The 22,492-nt window shown below is 38.4% G+C and overlaps 2 protein-coding genes across 2 annotated transcripts; both read left to right on the forward strand.

Moving 5' to 3' along the window:
* The first annotated feature begins 18,279 nt into the window (after nucleotides 1-18,279).
* On the forward strand, nucleotides 18,280-20,319 carry LOC149423730 (uncharacterized). Its single transcript, XM_089632281.1, has 2 exons — nucleotides 18,280-19,288; nucleotides 19,970-20,319. The coding sequence occupies exons 1-2, from the start codon at nucleotides 18,280-18,282 to the stop codon at nucleotides 20,317-20,319; spliced, it is 1,359 nt and encodes a 452-aa protein (XP_089488407.1).
* Nucleotides 20,320-20,379: 60 nt separating this feature from the next.
* On the forward strand, nucleotides 20,380-21,375 carry LOC149423731 (uncharacterized). The gene has a single exon (XM_089632282.1). The coding sequence runs from the start codon at nucleotides 20,380-20,382 to the stop codon at nucleotides 21,373-21,375; it is 996 nt and encodes a 331-aa protein (XP_089488408.1).
* The last annotated feature ends 1,117 nt before the right edge of the window (nucleotides 21,376-22,492 follow it).

Here is a 22,492-nt window from a genome sequence, read left to right on the forward strand (position 1 = left end):
TACCTATCTACCTTTTTGGGGAAGTAAAACCTTAAATATGAAATTGAAGTTAATTTAATAAAGATAAGTTTTTGTACACTTTATGTTAAAAAAACACTCGAGAGTTTCGAAATTAACAAAAGTTACTTAATTGAAAGCTGAGTTACAGAATCCATTAAGTCAAAATTAAATTATTATTTTTTTAATGAAAACGTCCAGAAGTGTCTTTCAGAAATTCAGATAAACAAAGACATAATAATAATCGCTTTCTAGACCCTGTATTAAGAGTGTTCATAATTTTATAAATCTTATTATTACAATAATATATTTTAGTATATTAAAGTATAAGTGGATAAACAGGTCTTTAAAACACGCCCGATTTTTAATAAAGATTTCGATAAAGCAAGTGTTTTAAAGACCAGTTATCCACGAATACTTTACGCTATTTATTTTTATTGGTACATTTTGAAAACGTAAATATTGATATTATTATTAAAAATTTGGAAATAAGAACTATTAATGAATTCGTGATGTGACATCACAATATCTTGTTGTCATGGAAATGAAAAACACAAACATTAATTTGAAATCTGTCACATAAGATTAATAGTTGGATTTATAGCTAAAAGTTGACATTTAGACTTCACATTTTGTTGATTTGTTGATGTTGCCATGGTAACTTTAAAAAACGCGCGTTCCATAAAGTGCGATTTAAACACGCTAGAGCGTACTTTAAATGAGTAAAAAAGGGCACCAATAAAAAAATATTAAAACTTTGAAATTAGAAAAAACAGTTTTAAAGCATTCTATTTGAACGGTTATAAATGTTGCATCTGGAACGTTTAGAAATCATCCATTTTGAATTAAGAGGGTTTAAAAGAATAATAAGATTAATTACGGATACACATGTATAATTTTTTTTTTAAACCAGTGTTCCTAATGGTTCAGATTTAAAAAAAAATATGGATCTATTAAGTTATTGTTTCTTAATAATGAGTAGTTAAAGCGATCTGCTAGGTAAGTATGGTATTGTATAATATAATTATATACCTGTCCATAATATACTTAATAATGCATAAATTTTTACGCAGCACCACGATCATTGGCCATACGTGCATAATAGATATATTTTTAGTGCTATTAACTGATGAGCTTGTGAATACCACTCAATACAATAAGTAATCTATAGCTAGTGAGTCATTATAATCAATTATCTATAGCAAGTAGTATGATAGAGCCCTGGGATAAAAATGTACAGCGCCCGTTAGGTGATTTTTCAAAAATACATTTTTTTTAAATATTTCAGTTTTTTTTGCACTATATAAATAATACAAAAAATAAAATTACTACTTACTACCCGTGCAAAATCACGGCATATTTTAATTGTTGGATTTGTGAAGCTGAAAGTATTTATAAAATTTTTGCACAGAATCATTCATCGCCTTTAAAAAATATGTACTGTCAATATTTTCTTTTGGTGATAAATTATAAAAACGATCAGAATCTTTTGAATGAACACCGTTCGTATACTTTAAAAAAATCACGAAATCTGTCAAAAATATTAATAATTATAAAATAAAGAATTATAAACAAATATGACTATGGGTAGGTACCAGGTATCTTTATCGCTTGTCTGAACAATCAGTTAAAATTTAAAAAATGGCACAAACCAAATTTAAGTTCATAGGATTTAATAAAATTTCATGCACAGGCGACTGAAATTAGTATTTTTGGTTAGAGAAAATGTTTCCACAGTCAAAATGTAGTATTGCACAAATTGAGCTATGAAAAGCGAGAATGCAGTGGTGCACCATGAACGCATAACAAATAGTCCGCATGAATAGAATTTGCTTCGGATTAGTGTACGCCAAGCTTGAATACATCACCAGCTAACTTCAACATTGACATAATATCAGATATTCAATATTCCAATGTTGTATTCATATTGAATCACGGTGCATTTCGCTCGAGTGTTGTGTCTGTGCTGTGTGACAGAAGGCTTCTCGACGACTTGTAATAATAATTTTAGAAGCTTATCAAAGTGCAAAGTGCCAGTTTATATGCTCATCAGCGGTGAGCAGTTTTAAATTATAAAAAAATTATCTACATTTCGAAGGCGTGTGAATTAATTGGACTTTCAAATTAGTTAGTCAATTTAAGGCAAAGCTAATAAATTCTTCACTTTAATAGAAGTTACTTAAGCACATTCTATTCATTCTAACTAAATTCTGCGCTTGTATTACGGGATGATTGCGATAGTAGATTGTTTGACGTAGTCGATGGTAAAGCCTCAAGCCTTAAGGCCTCAGTACGGGTAAACCACCCACTGAGACCAACATTACTGGATAACAGAAAAAAACTAGCAAGCCGGGCTCAAATCCTTGCGTACGCAAGTAAATTATATTTCATTAATTTGGGTAATTTTACAAATTTCAAAAGTTCCAGTGGAGGATACGCTCAGTATCGCCCTGGTGTAGACCACCATTCAGAATTGAAATGTTACTTGATATGGCTGTTTAGTGACCAGATCTGAGTAGCTAGGTACTTCCCATCTTCCTCGTCACTATCTCCATCCCCTCCCCACTACCATCAGCTTCACAAACATTTTTATTGTTAAATAATCATTTGTGATCATGGCATTCTTGTAATTCTCCTTTGTTTTAGTAACAATAAAAAACATTACTAACTCTATTTCAACCATTTCCGTAAATTTATAATAAATAATTAAATTAAATAATAAATTAAATTATATTATGAAAGCATTAGTAACAGAAACGATTTTTAGTGAACAGTTTTATATAATTTATTTTTTTTCAAAATATTCAAAATTTAATTTTTTTTGTACGGCTTGGAGATTTTATACTTTTTTTAAGAAAGGAAAATATTCACTGGTTAGGTTAATAATATTTTTAAGTAATGCCACACCCATTTAAAAAGATTTCTAATGATTTTTTTTCTAATGTCTCAACTACAAGAACTAACAAGAACTAAACTATCTACAACATTACCTACATTAAAAATTACATGTATTTGTGTTTGTAAAAAAATAAGATGACATGAAATATAACATTCTAAACATTTATCGTTTATAAAACTTTACGAGTGTATTTTCCCCACACCTGTACTAATGGTATAATATTTTTTAATTATCCGAGTAATAATGTTGCTCAACTAATTATGCTAAATTGATAAAGAATTGTTTTCACCTTCCCTCCCACGAGGCCATTTCGGGCTGACCAATGGGAAGTCGGGTCAGAAGGGAGGTTTAATTTGACAGGGATAGATAGGCCAGACATTCTGCTTTAAGCCTTTAATCTTGTCTTCAGTAAAAGGCACGTAACAAAAACTTTTAAAATACGTTACTAGCAATAAAATAATTTAATTTTTACAGTTTTTTCAAGCTATTGGAACATTGGTACTCTCAATATTGGAGAAAAATCGTAAAACAGAGGTAATGGTGGAAGGATTTAGATTTGAAATAAGGTAAGGTTCAGGGCTTTTAGGAGTTCTCACATTACACAGTATTTCAATTCACAGTTTCCAGACTGAACTACTGCAATAGTTTTTGTTGAGTTTTGCCTATTTATTTATGTGATTATATTTGAACAGAATTGCAAGTGTTTGACATAGCTGCCCACCGGGAAGTTCGGACGTTTGGACCAAAGTTCTCTTTTCAGCTGAAATTAACAGAAAAGGTCCACTTTAGGAGCTAACATCATCCTTATTGACCGGTTTCTACATATGTACATAATGATTACATCAGTCAGTAATAGCTGTGTATTTTAAAGGGCTGTAATGGCATTTTGTGTGAATGTCAGGAAATTTGGCGATCGCATAACCTTTCGGGTTCACATTCGTTGAAGTCAAAATATTGTCTTATTCGTGTAACTTGTATTGAAGACTTTGTAAGCGTGTCAAAAAATAACAAGAGGTAAATTATAAAACGAAATAATAGAAGAAAACATAACATTAAACATGAAAATATTATTGGATAGGGTCAAACCTTTATTCCGTTTATTTTAAGATTAATTACAAAGATTCATTTAATATATACGAGCGTCGCGTGTTCGATTCCTCGGCTGGCTAAGTCCTCCATCACAACACAAGCAACATTTTCGGCTTTCTGTGGTGGTAGTAGGAGATTTTCAAACATTGTTGGGTTATTCGTAACCCAGGAATGTTTGTCTTTCTTTAAAAAAAAAAAAAATATATATATATTTCATTCATTATTTATATATGTGTGTGTGTGTGTATAGCGCACAACAATGATTTATGTAATAAACGGCTAAAATCCAGACAGTTCTTGAGTGAACTAGGATAAACTTTACGGTAATTTTCTTTCTTGTCAAAACTAAAAGAAAATAATGCAATATTTTTTTTACCTTTCTAAAACATAATTCATTAACTCTATAAGACTAACCTAACCGATAATAATTTCTGGAGTAGTTGTGTGTTATAAATCTTATTTTAGTAGGTATTTGTAAAAAGGTTTTTTTCGTATTCAGTAACCTTTTTACAAACGTCCCGTTTAATTTGCTGTTCAATTCGGGCAAAGCAGTATATTTTAAGAGTAGGCCGATTGATGAGAGTTGTAATGGGTGGATAACGGGAAGAATGGACTTAATCTTTTGCCAAATGCAGGGCCATGTTTTATGCCGTTTGATACGAGCCAAGGCCTTAAACACCAGCCTAGAATTAACGATTTTATTAATGTACTCTATCGTGGGCAGACGGTTGTTTATCGATCCATGTGGCTGCGAATTATTGAGGGTGAATTGGAAGAGGGTCTCTGAAAAATATCACTACATTACTTTGATAATGAATGAAATAAATTCGATACATTGGGTAGGGTCAAACCTTTATGCGTTTTAATTTAAGATAAATTACTAAGATTCATTTACTACTACGCCAATTTTTTAATGGTGTTTTTTGGAGATTTTAGTAGACCGATTTAGGAATTATGGTCATCATCGACATACACCTGTTTTTCTGCCGCTTATATCATGTTCCTGTAGATTATAATATTGTCATTAAAATGGAAACACTTACAACTAAATACGTGACTCTATCCAATGATAATTTTATTGCATACAATGTAACACGTATTGAACCAACTGACCGACTTCATATAATGCAGATACATTCGACCGGTCAGTGACTGAGTTGGCATCACGTTTGGGTCCCACAATTCCTTCCTCAATTCTTTTTCCTTCTTTCAATTCCTCGACAGTTAAGTCTTCGTGGTAGTATATTGTCAGGTTATCCGTATTATTATTTCGAGTCTTTATTAAAAAAAAAGTTTTAATTTTATTGTTATTGATGGGTTGGTTATAGCAATCATTTTTTTCAGGCTTGTGCGATGTGAGCTTGTGCATATAGGGGGATGTGTTATTTTGTTTGTTATTTATACGTTAAAGTGTTCATCATTTGTTATTAACATTTTTGATACTTACGGGAAATGTATTAAACAAGAATACTCTTAAGGACGGATTGTTTCGGAATATTTGAACAATCCTTCAAAATTCAAAATTAAGTTCTTTTTCAACTTCTGTTATTATTTTAGTTCTGTTAAGTAATAGCCTATAATAACAGAACTTGAATAGGACTTTCACATTTGATGAACTGTTAAAATTCTCCGAAACAACCCGTCCTAAGATTTTTGTAGTTAAATTGCCCCATTGTTTGTTTTTAACGTTTTGGAGTTGGGTGAATTGATGTTTGTCTCAGATTGCTATTATTTTTAAATGGTGCAGTAATATCTAGAAAAATATGTTTGTAAATTTGTAATGTTGCACGGTGGAAGTATAAATGCATTTAGTGTTCTGACTCTAAAGGCTTTCAACATCTGTTCTGATGAATATGTACATAGTTCAAGTAGAATTGTTTTCAAAATTTTTGTGCTAAATAAAGTGGTGTGTGTTTGTTCCACCTCCTTCTATAATGCCAAAAGCAAAGTCGTCATTCCGAGTAAATCTTTATTTAGGATATATTATGTCTTTTCTGTTTCCTCATTCTGTCATAAGTTTATATGTGTTGACCATTTTAGGCATTGGTCTGATGTAATTCCTGGGTATTTTATTTCGGTTTTGCTTTCTATCAATAAACACTATGGTATAGAGTTTCTTCAATGTTAGACGTAGGTATTAGATGTAATAACAATATTTATTTTCAGAAAATTGACAGTTATATTATATCATTGTGTACATGTGTAGTATAGCCAAAATAAAACCAATTACAGATTTCCTCCTTGTGAATGGACCTCTAAGGGTGCGTATACATTTGCGAACCGAAATGCGAACCGTACCACGAATTACGGGAAAGGAAGGAATCAACTGCAAGCGGCGTTTCGCGCCATTTGCGGTTGCATCGTTTTTTCCCATAAGTTGAGGATTTATACGTAGCGTAATAAGACAACATAACAATAAAACTTATGAAATTTATTAAAAAATTATGAAAAAAAAAAAAAATTGCTCTTGAAAATAACAAAAACATATATTTTATGAACATTTGTTATCTGGTGTAGTTGAAGATGTCGTATTAAGGTAATGTTAGTGATAGATATTTGGTTTGTTGTAATGTTTTTACAGTATTCACTATAAAGTGCTCCTGAGGTCCGTCTAACGATCAGTATACTAAATAATAATTTATTTCATTTTTTACATAAACACCATAAAAAAATATTCTACCGTTTTCCCCAAATCTTGCGTTTTCTTTATTTACTTGTCTTTTTTAAAATTTTTAAAAAGTTATTTCACAATTTTTTCATTCAAAACATAACATTTTAATTTATAATATTTTTACAATAATGCATAGTAAATGGCATAAGAACAAATATTGAGAACAAAAATATGTACCTCTTTACCATTGAAACTAGCTCTCGAGTTTGATGTAGGAGAAAAAAGTAATATCATAGAGTGTATACAGGTGTGGTAACAATACAAAATATAAATATGGTTCGAAATGAAGTTACTGCATTTTGTTAATGGTTTCAGTTTAAAAAAATAAATTTTCTTGAATAATACCAATTATGTTATTTTTTTATTCTTCGGGAAGACTATATTATATTTATTTTTCGGAATAACTTTATTGAGTAAAACCTCAAATTGTAATATTTAAATATTGAAGACAATATTAGTGATTTCTAAACGAAAATCTGAAACAGAAAAATCAGAAAAGGAAACGGTCACATCTGGGACACGAACCCAGGACCCTTGTCTTTCCGTGACAGTGCTCTACCAACTGAGCTAATGGGACCCTATTCCCCTCGGTCACTTTTAACTGTATCATACTTCGAATAAGAACTACTAACATTGTCTTCATTTTTTCACCGCACATTTTTTTATTGGCAAACGGTCCCAGATGTGACCGTTTCCTTTTCTGATTTTTCTGTTTCAGATTTTCGTTTAGAAATCACTAATATTGTCTTCAACTATATTATATTTTATTCCTTTGGAAATATAACTATCGTGCATTTGTTGTGTAGAAAACGGAGGCATTTTTGTTATATTTATGTCTTGATGATTAATTAAGTTTCAAATGTTTCAATGATTTGTTTGAGTACTTGTAATATGGAGTCTTTTTTTATAGATTTATGTTTATTATTTTTCCTTATTTTTATAACTTTAACTTATTTTATTCAAATGCTTCGTACTATTCATTTTTTTTACATTAGCACCACACTGGAGGCCCAGAAGAAAATTATTTATTTCATGGCCTATGTCATCTTTGGGGATGCTCCATAGGGAGTTTTTTTTAAAGGATATTAAGGAGATGAAGGCGAGGAAGCTCTGGAAAGGAGAAATAGTATAAGAGGTGGGTAGGAATCTGGAGGTGTGTGTGCAGTAGTTAAGCACGTTTAAAAGCATCCCTCCCACTGCGGTAGCGATGGGTCGAGTGAGTCCTGCTGGACAGGTAAAAAAATCACAATCAAAAAATCTCATCAAATTCGTCCCGCCACACACTAGGTGGTCAAACGCACCCGCCGTCTAGACCCAGACAACCTTCACCTCATGAACCCACGCACCCCCTGCTAAGACACCAAACGTAGCGAACCACTTGGGGTGAACTATGGATGAGGTGTTGGTAAACCAGTGAATAGTTACCCGCTTCCCAAATTGGTATGCTTCATTTGTAAAAAATTGTAATTTTAAAATGTAACTTCTCCTATTTACACAACATAAAAAATATACCCATTCTTTCCATTATACTTACCAAACTAAATACGAAAAACACTCCTGAAATTCAGTAATAATATTAATATCAATTTTATCTATTAACTCTCTACTCCAAATTTTAATCATCGTAACGAAAAATCTCTCTGGTTATTTTGAATCTTTTACGTACAATTTAAATTTGAAAAATAAATTAAAAAAATAACTGATGAATAGAAAGCTTTTTAAAACACTAAAGCTTATTCTCTTGTGGAGAAATGAAAGCCAGGGCTGGGAGCAAGTTGGCATACTTACATTATATATATATATCTGAACAAGTTTTTCATTCAGTGATAGAACAAAGATTTTATGTCTATATATCAGAACATTGTACATATATTTTCTTTTGACCATGTTTTTCACCATTCGCTTTAATTAAGTGAGTCTCCATAACAAGGGTTTTTTCCAACGTTTAATTTTCTCCTTTGAAATAAATTGTTCTGTATGCGACATTTAATAAAGTCTTTGTCCGACCTTTATGTGCATTCAGAAAAATAATTGTAAATTGTAAAGCAGTCACCGTTGTCAAATATATGAAAAAACAAAACAAGTTCAAATTAAAAACAATTTTTTATTCTGAAAAATATATTACAAAGGTTAACAAAACTAGTTAACTTACTTAAATGAAATGGACGGAAAAATACGATCGCTTAAAAAAGGCGTTAAGTTTTTTTATAAATTCATTAGTAGGTACCTATATAATAATATTCGTGAGATGAAATTCAAAATAATACGGTCTTTAGTGTATTAAATTGATGTGATGCGTTTGATTTATGATGGTGAAGAGGTAGCAATTGAAGTATTAGTGTTGTATTTATAATATAATTGCAAATGGTTTGTATATTTTGAGTGTTGGTATTGAAATGCTTTCTGTGAATCGTGAATAATTTATTTTGATTTTGGAAATATATCTGGAAATTTCGAGGTACCCTTAAATTAATTCAATTATGTAAATAAATTGGTAAGTTATTATTTCGTCTTCATAGTTTTTTTTTTAAATGTAATTTAATGCCTGAATATTGAACGGATTAAAGAGCGAACCTTTTCTGTTGATGCGTTGTTTAGAAAAGTGCGTATTTTCGTTATCCAAGTTGATAAGCTGTAATAGTTTCTGTTTAAGAACATAAATTTCTTGTCTAATACTTAAATCGTGTAATGTGAAGGTTGTATGCAAAATAAAATCATTCTGCAGTCTAGTTTATAAACTCGACTTTGCGTTGCAAGAATACTAATGAGGTTATAAAACAATAAATGTGAGAGACCCGACTCAAAAAGTTACAACAACTTAGGAGGAAGCTCCCAAGTTTGGTAATAAATATACTTTATTTTATTAAAAGAAAACAACAAAAAATTAAGTTCCCTTTATAAAAAAAGACGTCACGTTTTCTCAAAGCCGATATTTGCATACAAATTTCGATTACAACCCAAAAGCTCCCATCGACTCTATAATGTGATTCGGCCATAAATTCTAATAATCATAATTTTGTTTTTGAAAAGTAGGTACCAACCTACGTTGTTCATTTTTCACGACGCAAAAATTGCTCGTTGATGATGCTTTAACATTGTGTCCTTATTCTTAAATTATTTGAAAAGTGTAGTGTTCAAACGTAAAAGTATTAGTTATTATAGTAGTGTTATCTATATTATTGATTTGTGTTAAAGGTAATTCTAAAAGTTCCGGTTAGAACTCCGACAGAAGAAATATTTAAAGACTTCCAAGTCTATCTAAAATGTACAAAAACTTTATTAAAAAATATTTTATTTAAAATTAAAAAAAAATATATATATATATATATATATACATATATATATCTAAATGCTCTATTGCCCAACATAAATACTCAACCAGAGCAATAAGCCAAAATATACTGGTTACTCCCATTGTGAACATATCTTTTGGACAGAGAAATATTACATTCTATGCTATGAAATTATACAATGCTCCACCAAATAAAAGAAAAAAATAATGGAAATTAATATATTTAAAACAAAAGTAAAAACATGGCTGAGAGAATAAAGTGATATTCATCTTGCAAACATTATGAAAAAAATATGAAGACAACTTGAAACTGAATACAAAAGTTTAAAAACTACAGGCCGCCTCAGAACATGAAACCCTAGCGAGTATCTGAGTATATATTTTTTTAAATTTATACTTACATTATACTTAATACCTACATTATGTACAAAATTTGCAATTTGCAAATAATTGAAGAAAGGTTTTTTTTATTTGGTAAACGGGTATGGGTACCGTCGCCTTGTAATCCATTTATTGGATGACCAACACCTCTGCAATAGGTCACCACAAGTAGTTCAATACGTGTGGAGACTGGAAAGCAAGGTTGCCCGGGTTCATGGGGGGTTAATGTCGGTCCAGGTTTTGGTGGCGAGTGTGTCGATCCACCTTCTGGATTGAGAGATTCAGGTTGAGGGAGACCCTTTACAACCGGTTACCGCTATTCCTGGCACTCGGCAGTGGACTCCTGGACGCAATTATCCTTAGCTTCCTTCCACCCCTCATACCTTTTCCTTCCCAGACCATCTTTTCCCCGACATAACCTAATAACACCATGAATGAGAAACAAACAACAATAATTGACGTCAAAATCTGTTTGAATTTTGCTAATATTTGCGGCCTGCACACAAATTTTAACTACGTATACCACTACCTTCTTCACAACCTTCCAACCTTATTTTTATTTCAGAAACGCAGATAGTCGAGCCTCTAGATACCTTCTATCTGGACTGACCGGATTTCATACTCGTAGACAGTTCAAACCCAACGAAAGGGTATATCTCTATAGCCGAGCTTACGTCAACTGTGTGCGACTGTTGAATCTAGAAATCTCCAAATTCGATGCAACCTGGGTGCTCGGTATCTTGCCGATACGATAAGATTCTACGCGTTTATATACCGCTCTCCGAACCTCAGAGAATCAGACACATCCGAGCTCTTCAAGCATTTGAGCGATACCATTGATGATCTCTTCCGCTCCTACGCATCGGACTAGTTTGTAGTTCTGGAGGACTTCAATGTTCACAACAAACAATAGTTGAAATTCTCGGGATCAACACACTCGGCTGGATGATAGGTGGTAGTCTTTGCCATTTGCTACGGATTGCAGTAAATGGTTCAATAACTTGCAAGGTTTCCTGATGTCCAGACTTACCGCTCCAATCTCTTAGACATATTTTTCTAACCACTATTTTTCTAACGCGGATACAGGATTGAGGTCAAAGCGCCTTTAGGATCTTCCGACCACAACCATTTTTTGCTCTTTTTGGTAACATATAGGTCAGCTGTCTGTTTTCAGGCTTTGGCTACTTCCAGATGTGACCAGCAATTGGTGAGGTCATCACATCCGCGGTGGATTGTTTCATACAATCCTACATGAAATAAACTGGTGTGGGCTCATAGCGAGTGTTCAGTCGACAATATTTCAAAGCAGTTCGACCAAAAAACGTGGCTTACTGAGCCTACAACACATCTCAAACGTTGTTAAACAGATCAGAATATGACAAAATGGTAAAGGAAAGCAAGATAATATAAATAAACAGTTCGAAATTCAACCACGACCTGCAGATTAGCAAGGGCGTTCTGGTCGCTTGCGGGCTCAATAGGTCGAAATTTCTGCAAATCCAGTCTATCACCTCTTAACAGACCTGACTCTTGATGATCGAGGTGCTATACCACTGTCGGTTTCTTAGGGCTGTTTCCATATGAAAAAATCTAAAGATACTCCAGATCTTACGGGGCTTGATAAACCTAGCGGACCTGACGGAATTCCTGCCCTTATATTGCAGAGGTGCGCCGTAGAAATAGCTACAATTTTGACGAAGGTTTTCAAAAAGTTTCTGTCTGTCTGAAAAAAGCGGTCATTTATCCTATTCCAAATAAGCTGCCCAAACTACCACCCCATAGCAATCACGTCTATTCTCTCCAAGGTGATGGAACGTGTGATCAACGACAAACTGCTCACATACCTCGAGAAGAGAAAAATATTAACGATAGACAATACGTATTTCGGCACAACTGCTCATGCGGTGATCCTTTCGCGTATGTCACGCATGTTTGAGGGCGGTGCCTGGAACGTTTTGGTGAGACTCAAACGGTTGTGCTGGACATTTTTAAGGCCTTCGACCGGGTTTGGCACCGAGAACTTGTCAACAAACTGTCTTCTTACGGACTCTATCTTCGAAAATCTTTGTGCATGTGGATTATCGACATTTTGAGGGAAAGGTGGTTTCAGACTGTTGCTTATGGTTTCACCTCTTCCTTTCACTCAATGAATGATGGCATCTCACAGAGATCGGTAGTGTCATTGATACCGACACTGACATTGTTTTTGTTGCACATCAATGACCCTTTGTCGTGTGCACAAATTCTTATAACATCATTGTTACACGGATGTCAGTACAGTCCATGATAGCCTTTTGTTTGACAAACCCTTAAAGGATACACAAACTCAATAGCTCGGTGGGCTTTGAAACAAAGAAGGAACGGTTACCTGAAAAGGGTTTCCTTACCGTTAGGTAAGAATAACCTAGTCGAATTTAATGTTTCAAAGAGTCAATCATGTCTGATTACGTCTAAAAGAGATTGAAATGAAAATCTAGTCTCGTCAACGGAAGCAATCTTCCCAACATGCCTTCTATTGATATGCTTGGAGTAGCTCTTGGTGTGACCAGCTCAGACATGGAGACTCCATCAAAACCAGCAACAAGTTAGCCTCTCGGAAGCTGAGCGCAATGTCCAGGGCTCGCAGATACTTTAATAGAACACAACTGCTGACCCTGTACAAATTACAAGTGCTTGTTGAATTTGGTCGCCAATTCTGGTCTGGAGCCCCAATATACCTAAAAAAACCCATTGACTCTGTGCAGAAACGGGCGGCCAGTTTAATAGATTCCACTATCTTAACAAGCGGATTGCAATCTTTATAGTACAAGCATCAGGTAGGTATGCTGTCTTTGTTCTACCGGTATTATAATAGAAGGCGCGCCAAGGAACTAGCGTTATTGATCCCTTCGGCAACGGTGTATAATCATGAAACACGCCAAAGCGCGCCCAACATGTGCACCCCCTTGAAATTTTTCACATGAGAACGGGTCGCTTCTACAACATGGGTCTCTTTAAGACCCATGTTCACTCCTTCTTCTCCTTAAAGAAACCCTCCACACAACATTCCCATAAATGACATAGGCCCTGATTAAATTATTTTCCTTGGGGCCTCCTGTGTGGAGTAAATGTAAAAAAAGGTGAAGAAGTATAATTTTTACACATTTTTAACAATCATTTTTTTTGAGTCGAGTCTTTTTTTCGACATTTTACCTATTTTTTGTGAAATCGGTTTCTTCAATTGTCAGTCATTACAGGTTTGGAATAAAATTTATTAATGTAGTAAATATAGTATTTTGCAAAACAAGAATGGAAAAATAGAAATGGTAACCACAACAAAAAAAGTGATGGCAAGGAAATCCTTTATCATAATAACTCAATAACATTGCAATGAAATATTTTATATTGCAGATTCCTCCCACCTGCGCAGAATAGAGTACACCTAGTGAGTGAGATAGGTAATGTAAAGCATAAAAAATAATTATATAGAAAATTAATTATAGTAGGTACCTAAAAACAGTGCTATTTTATTTTGTGTGAAAACGAAAAAATTACATTTTAATTAACGCCGATTTATTCTCACTGGACTATAAAAAACATAGTATTAGTTTAGAGCTAACATCATAATTATTAGCGAATACTAATAAAATACGTATTTACTTATTTTGCGAGAACAGCAAAAAATCCAATACATTGCAAAAGCGTTAAAAAAAACCACAAAAATATATACTTAGCATATATAGCATACGAATAAAAGGTAAATAAAGATATATACTCGAAGTTATACCTACTTTGTGCTTAAAGTCGTTGTAGGAATACATTTCCTGCGAGTCAGTTAATTAATCTATGTAAGTCTTTCCAGACAAGTTCGTTCTTTACATGAGAAGCATCAAAAGCCCGTGTTGGCGGCCTCGCGTGAACTTATCCGAGACCTAGAATACTATTTTAGCCAGAATGTCTGTTATTGATAATAAACAGTTCAGAAGTTTGTAAGTCATCAGTAGTAATGCGACATCCCATTGAACAACAGCAACATTTTTCGGCTTTCTGTGGTGGTAGTAGGAGATTTTCAAACATTGTTGGGTTATTCGTAATCTGGGTGTATCATACGTATCCAGACCTCCAGAATATTTCAAGAGAATTCATATTTTTAACATATTTTTTTCATATTTAGTTTAACATAATACTGTTTCGCTCCTGTAAACCACTGTAAACATAAATCATGTATATTGTAAAAGCCTTTTACGGCGTCTAAAAAAAAAAAAAAGAAATAAAAAAAGAAATAAAAGAAATATTTACGCCAAAATCACAAAAACACTTCAACCCCGAAACCGCTCGATACCGTGTCGCCGACACATTTGGAAATCTTTACATCAAAATAACTCAATCAAATGATGTATTATATGTGATTAATCAAGATAATTACATAGGAATATAATAGCAGAACCTGAAAAACATCTGAAAATAATCATCCAGCACCTCCCTCGGACACACCAACCCACGAAGTGACCACGGCAAGGAAGGCTACTCAGTATTTACGTAGGACCCCCTCCACTACTCCCCGGATGGAATTCCATGATGGTCGCCGTCTCCAACCAATCACAGCCCGGCATATCACCTTGACTTTCTTATCAAACACTGATAACAGATTCAAATGTGATTAATTGTGATATCATCAGACTGGATTTACGGGAAAAAGATGCAAGATATAACTACGAAATAAATATCAACATCAAGAAATGATTATATACTAATATATTTGCATGAATAATTATATCTAACTATATTTGTTACCCTTTGGGAAATGTTCAAACCAAATATATTTAACTTCAAACCCAATATGAAAACTTGTATAATTATTTATAAAATAAATAAACGGGGCTGCGGGAGATGGTTTTGGTAGATTGAACTGACTTGGTGAAAGGTATCATATTAAAATATAACTTTCCTCTCAACAAGATAATTGCAGAGAGGAAAAATACCTAACCACTTTACTCCTCACGAAAGAGGATAAAACACCTCCGAGAGGGTTCGATTTGAAAACGTTCTATAAATAGAGAACCGAATTCCATACAAAGTCAGTTCAACAACTACCTCTGAAAGAGAATCCTCTCTCCTGAAGAACCATCTCCAAGTCTCCAAAAGTCTCAAGAAATATTTTCAAGTGTTTTATTCAGTAGTAAATTCAGTTTTTGCCCAGTATTAAATTCTTTTCGTCAGTTCAGATCTGGAAATAAATTCCTCTCTGATCGTGGCTTTAAACTCTACCACGAACTTCTACAACATCTACAACCTCTACCAAGACTGAGAACGCTGACAAGTGTACCCAGCTACCTTCGTATCTACAGTTATTGTACGGACAGTATATTGTTTCGTACATTTGGTCCTTCGAGCCGGATCTACACACGTCTTCAGTCTCACCTAAAGTAGAGATGCCGTCACTTCGCAGCGGCCGCAAAGCCTCACTATCATCTGAGACCAGCCGAAACCGAAACCAGCCTATCAACACTGGTCAAGAAGAACCTGCTACTGAGAACCCCCAAGAGCCCGATACACCTTCTGAATCAACTGAAGATTCCCTCCAAATGCTACGCCGAGAAATGCGCATTCGGGAGGAGCAACATACTAAACAAATCGCAGAACTACAATCGGCCCTGAACACAGCAACACGTCAAACTTCTACCCAACCGATGCACAACTTAACCATACCTGAAGCAACTTCAAATGTACCCCCGAGCCCTGCAGCTAACATCACCATATCAGGACAAGGACACCCAACTCACCACACAATGGAGTATCATCCACAGCCATTCCTGATGAACCTGGACTCTCCGCTCTTCCCACCGCCTCCTACAAATGATAAGAGGGCACGACATACTCAAGAATGGTTACGATAAGGCGCCGACCCACTGACTCAAATAGCGTCGATAATGGCAGACGCCATCCGCTCCACCAGATCCCAGGACACCCCTCAAACACTGGAAGATGACTCAAGGATGGCAGCACTCATCGCCAGACAGTCTTCGGCAAAGGATTTGCCCATATTTTCCGGGGACCCGCTCGAGTGGCCTACCTGGAAGGCGCAATATATGCAGTCTACTACCACCTGCCAAATGACCGCCAGTGAGAACCTCATCCGACTGCAACGCGCCCTCAAAGGCAAGGCACGAGAGACCGTATCGCCCCTGCTGATGGATCCCTTTCAACTACCCGAAATCCTCAGCGTACTTGAGCAACGGTACGGCAACTCTGGAGCAATAGCCAAATTTATGCTCGAAAAAGTGAAAAAGCTGCCCTACCTTACACCTGACGTATCTCTGGAAGACCTGGCTGACTTCTCCGGAACCGTACAAAATTTGGTGGCCTCCCTCCGGATCCTGAAGACCGAGGGTTACCTCACCAACCCAACATTGCTGAGCGACATTACCGACAAGCTGCCAAATACTCTGCGTCTAGCCTGGCTGATGGAAGTCCGTGGACAGCGCGCCCCTGCCACCATCACCCAACTCGCTGCCTTTATGAAGGAGATAACTAACGCAATACCCAACAGCGGGATGGTGGACCGTCCGCGACCTCGCCCACGCCGAGACCAAGTCCATGCAGGGTTCCAAGGACAAAACAACTACGCAGGGAAGACACCATACACCCTCAAACGTAAGGCGATCACACCACCCAGCTATCCCGGGATGAACCAGAAACACCAAGTAACCACGAGCAGTTGTGTCCAGTGCAGCGGTGACCACTTCATCAAAGAGTGCCGAGAGTTTGCGGCCAAAACCGTTGCCCTACGGTGGGAGACAGTTCGTTATGCAGGAAATGTTTGGAAAAACATCATTCTCGAATCTGCGAGGAAACAAAAGGGTGCAGCATAGAGGGGTGCTATTGCCCACATCACACCCTGTTACACGGAGGCCCACAATCACCTCAAAATACCGTGAATCTGTGACGCCAGAACACAAACCAGACCGTCCTGCTGAAGATCATACCAGTCATACTCAGTGCACCAAGTCAAGACACATGTTCAACATTTGCGCTTCTCGACGAAGAATCGACCGTGACACTGATACAGCAGCACGTCGACACCGATACAGCAGCACAAATCAGAGCATACGGCCCAGTTCACGGTCTACGAATCCACGGTGCCAAAGGGATGTGCACCTCTGACAAGCTATTTCAACGAGTGCGGCTGACGATAAGAGGGGCGGGCCAAGGCGACACGTATCAAATCACCGCCAACACGATAAGCAACATCAACCTTCCTCAACAACAAATCCACGGAAAGCCCGTCATCCCGAAGATATTAATAGGACAAGATAACGCCCACCTAATTGTGTCACGAGAAGTGCAAGAAAACAATGATTCGACACGAATAATATCACGCACCGCAATAGGATGGATTGCCCATGGTGGCTCACACCCAGGATACGAACACCCAGCCACCACATTGGCACTTCAACGTGAGACAGCTTCAGACATACGATTGGAAGAACTGCTGAAAACAAATTTTACCGTCGACTCACTTGGCGTAACCGCAGCAACCCAAGTCAACACAAACATACAACGAGCGATTGCGCTTATGACTGCAACAACCCGACCCCTCCCTACTGGAAGATGGGAAACTGGTTTAATATGGCGCAACCCAGAAGCCACCTTACCTGACAACCGACAGTGAACGCTGAGACGACTCATTTTCCTAGAAAAGAAATTATCCAGAGATGAAGCCCTGAAAACAACCTACACCGAAAAAAATGATTAATTGATATCCAAGGGCTATGCGAAAAAACTGTCAGATAGAGAAGCATCCACACGTACACCCCGACAATGGTATCTGCCACACTTTGCAGTAACCAACCCCAATAAACCAGGGAAAATCAGAGTGGTGTTCGACGCAGCCAGCCAATGCCGCGGGACTTCACTCAATGACCAGTTGCTCACAGGACCCGACCTACTGTCATCTCCCTGGGAAACATCATGCGCTTCCGGGAGGGAAACTTCGCCATTGCTGCTGACATCAGAGAGATGTTTCTACAAATAAAAATAAAACCAGAAGACCAACAGTCACAACGATTTTTGTGGCGAACCTCAATCAAGGACGAATCCGAAACATACCAAATGACTTCAATGATGTTTGGCGCCACCTGTTCCCCAAGCAGCGCCCAGTTTGTCTTGAACAAGGTCGCTGAAAGGTACCAGCACGAATACTCATCCGCCGCAGCAGCTATTCGCACCAAGTTCTACATGGACGACTACTTGGATGCAGTAGACACTCACCAGGAAGCTGCCCAACTCACCCAAAATGTGAGTACCCTCCTCGTGAAAGGAGGGTTCCATTTGACCAACTGGGCATCCAACAACCCAGCAGCTATTGTCAACTTTCCTGACGAAGATCGCACCAACACCACCATAGCCATCAGCAACGGGAGTCCAGAAACAGAACGAGTACTCGGACTAATCTGGGACCCTTCCACGGATCACTTCCTATACTCATTTCACGAGATGACTCCATCCGAAACTACTACATTACCAACAAAACGACAATTGCTGTCAACAGTTATGAAGATTTTAGACCCCGTGGGCTTCATCGGCTACCTGACCATCAGAACAAAAGTACTCTTACAAGAAGTATGGCGATCAAACGTCGGCTGGGACGAGTCCATCACACCCGAACACGCCCAGAAATGGACAAGCTGGTTGAACTTACTGCACACGAACAGCATATCAATCCCGAGACGTTGCCTCTACAACAAACAAAGCAACGTTACCCTACATCTCTTCTGTGACGCATCAGAACAAGCTTGCTGCGCCGTAGCCTACTTCACCGAAGAAATAGAAGGGAAAATACAGACGACATTCCTTGCTAGTAAATGCAAAGTCGCACCACTGAAACCTCTCTCCATTCCCCGCCTCGAATTGCAAGCTGGCCTCATTGCAGCAAGACTCGCCCAAACCATCCAGAAAGAGAGCACAGCCAACATCCGCCGCACATAAAGTCTAATTGAATATAACTCAGTAGTTTGGTCTCCATCTTATAAAATTCACATTAACAACATTGAGCGAATACAAAAAAAATTTCTACGTTTTATAAATTTTAAATTAAATATCCCTGTCGAAGACTTAAAATACAATTTCTTATTAAATACTCTAAAAATACATACATTAGAAGATAGACGTAAAATAAACGATTTAACGTTCTTATTCAAAATACTTAACTCTAAATTCGACTGTTGTGAACTCCTGCAACTTATAAACATACATACACCCACAGTAACAACACGACAAAATACAATATTCTACAGCAGCACACATAAGCGTAACTACATTGCCCACTCTCCGATACAACGACTTCACACCATGGGAAATCATTACTTGGGTGATGTTGACATATTCAATACCAACTTGGCAAGTTTTGTGAATCATTTAAAAGATTTATTTCAACAATACTCCTAAACACATCATGTAAACCAACAAATAGCTGTAATTTTCTGTTTTTGTTTCTTGTGTTTGTATGACTTGTTACATAGCTTTTATCCAATGTAATTTTATTCTTATTTTTTATGTTTGAAAGTATTTGTCAAATTAAAATTATACTACCAACCATGTAAAAGCCCTCTGGGCGTTAAATAAATAAATAAATAAATAAAATAAACATGTTTTTGGACAGACTCCACAACAGTGCTATGCTGGTTACGCACTGACCCACGAGCTAACTCAACATTTGTGGCCAACCGACTAGGAGAGATTGACGAGCTGACCAGAATACCAAACTGGAGATGGGTACCTACGAAGCTCAATCCCGCTGATATCGGCACACGGGACCTCGAAGTACCCGACCTGACACCAGAAGGAAAATGGTTCACCGGTCCAACCTTCCTTACCCACTCAGAAGACAAATGGCCCAAAGAACGCGCACCCGCCCATAAACCTGATGACCTAACTCTGGAAGTCAAACCTCTCTACGTCGGACTCATCACCGAACGAGGCGAAGCTCTACCAGCAGTTGAACGGTTCTAATCGTGGCACCGACTGATCCGCTCGACTGCCTGGGTTCTCCGCTTTACCAGACGATGCCGAATGGGCCCCAACAGAACTCCGGAGGGACCATTAATAGCTGAGGAAATAAAAGCAGCAGAACACAGATGGATCAGGAGGTCACAGGAAGACACGTTCAGTTCGGACCTACACACCATTCGAGAAAAGAAAAAGTTACCCGCCAGCAGCCGCCTCAACGCCCTGAACCCTTTCTTCGGACCTGACGGTATCCTCCGAATGGGCACACGTCTGCAGACCTTAGAGAAGGCTAACAGAGTAGCCCGGACTCCTATCATCCTGGATGGCGACAACGCATACACCCGTCTCCTGATCAATCACTACCATAAGAAGTCAGACCACCCCAGCACGGAGAAAACAGTAGCAGAAATACGCAGCCATTTTTTCGTGCTCAGACTACGTACAACAAGCCGAAAGATTGCACACGCCTGCCCAATGTGTTACATACGACGCAGTAAACCCAAGCCACCCCAGATGGGCGTACTACCACCACCACGTCTGATACATCACATCCGCCCATTCACACATTGCGGGCTGGATTATTTCGGTCCTATGACCATAACAGTCGGCAGACACAGAGAAAAACGTTACGGAGCCATCTTCACCTGCCTCTCAACACGCGCCATCCACCTGGAATTAACCACTTCGCTGTCAGCTGACTCCGCAATCATGGCCCTACGAAGAATGACCGCACGGAGAGGACAACCAACTGCCATATACTCTGATAACGGCACAAACTTTCATGGAGCCGACGCTGAAACGAGAGACGCCCTGATATCACTGAACCAGGATACCAAGATGATCGACGCAGTAGCCACCCAAAGCATAGAGTGGCACTTTATACCACCAATGAGCCCCCACATGGGGGGAGCGTGGGAGAGATTAGTAAGGTCAGTTAAAAAGGCTTTAAACGCCACGCTTAAGGAAAGGACGCCTAAAGAAGAAACTCTACACACAGCCCTTGCAGAGGCCGAATTCATTGTGAACAACCGCCCACTAACCCATATACCCAACCACTGACCCCCAACCACTTCTTACTGGGGTCAGCCGGGAAACGCCCTCAATTATCTTTCTACAACAAAACAGAAGAAGAAGTATGCCTACGCCGTCAGTGGCGTATTGGACAACAACTCGCAGACGCCTTTTGGAGAAGATGGTTGCGCGAGTACCTTCCCACTATGGCTGCCCGTCAAAAATGGCACCATCCGACTACACCAATTAGAAAAAACGACCTAGTAATCATCATGGATCCAGCACTACCCCGGAACAGCTGGCCACGAGGCCGTGTCATCGAAGCAATACCTGCGACCGATGGTCAAGTCCGGACTGTTCGGATCCAAACAAGCACTGGAGTCTACATAAGGCCGGCAGTAAAAGTAGCCGTCATCCTCCCTGCTCCTAAAACACCGGACATTCCCTGCAATACCGACAAGTAGGAATCTACACAAGTGGCAGAACTTGTCTACATTAACATCCCGACTTCAACTACTCCCTACTTCCTACTCCTGCAGGGGGCGTCAGACAAACGCCGGCACTGAGCGAACCCTCACTGACACGGCAGTCTGGCCCGCACCCCCACGATGGCGCTGGCGCTGAGCAGGCAAAATCGACTCCAACTTCCTACTCCTGCAGGGGGCGTCAGACAAGCGCCGGCACTGAGCGAACCCTCAGTGACACGGCAGTCTGGCCCGCACCCCCACGATGGCGCTGGCGCTGAGCTGGCAAAATCGAATCCAACTTCCTACTCCTGCAGGGGGCGTCAGACAAGCGCCGGCACTGAGCGAACCCTCAGTGACACGGCAGTCTGGCCCGCACCCCCACGATGGCGCTGGCGCTGAGCTGGCAAAATCGAATCCAACTTCCTACTCCTGCAGGGGGCGTCAGACAAGCGCCGGCACTGAGCGAACCCTCAGTGACACGGCAGTCTGGCCCGCACCCCCACGATGGCGCTGGCGCTGAGCAGGCGAAATCGACTCCAACTTCCTACTCCTGCAGGGGGCGTCAGACAAGCGCCGGCACTGAGCGAACCCTCAGTGACACGGCAGTCTGGCCTGCACCCCCACGATGGCGCTGGCGCTGAGCTGGCAAAATCGAATCCAACTTCCTACTCCTGCAGGGGGCATCAGACAAGCGCCGG

The sequence above is a fragment of the Hesperophylax consimilis genome, chromosome 5, assembly GCF_061612785.1.
Source record: "Hesperophylax consimilis isolate HC1 chromosome 5, BYU_Hcon_1.0, whole genome shotgun sequence".
Classification (NCBI taxonomy): Eukaryota; Metazoa; Arthropoda; class Insecta; order Trichoptera; family Limnephilidae; genus Hesperophylax; species Hesperophylax consimilis.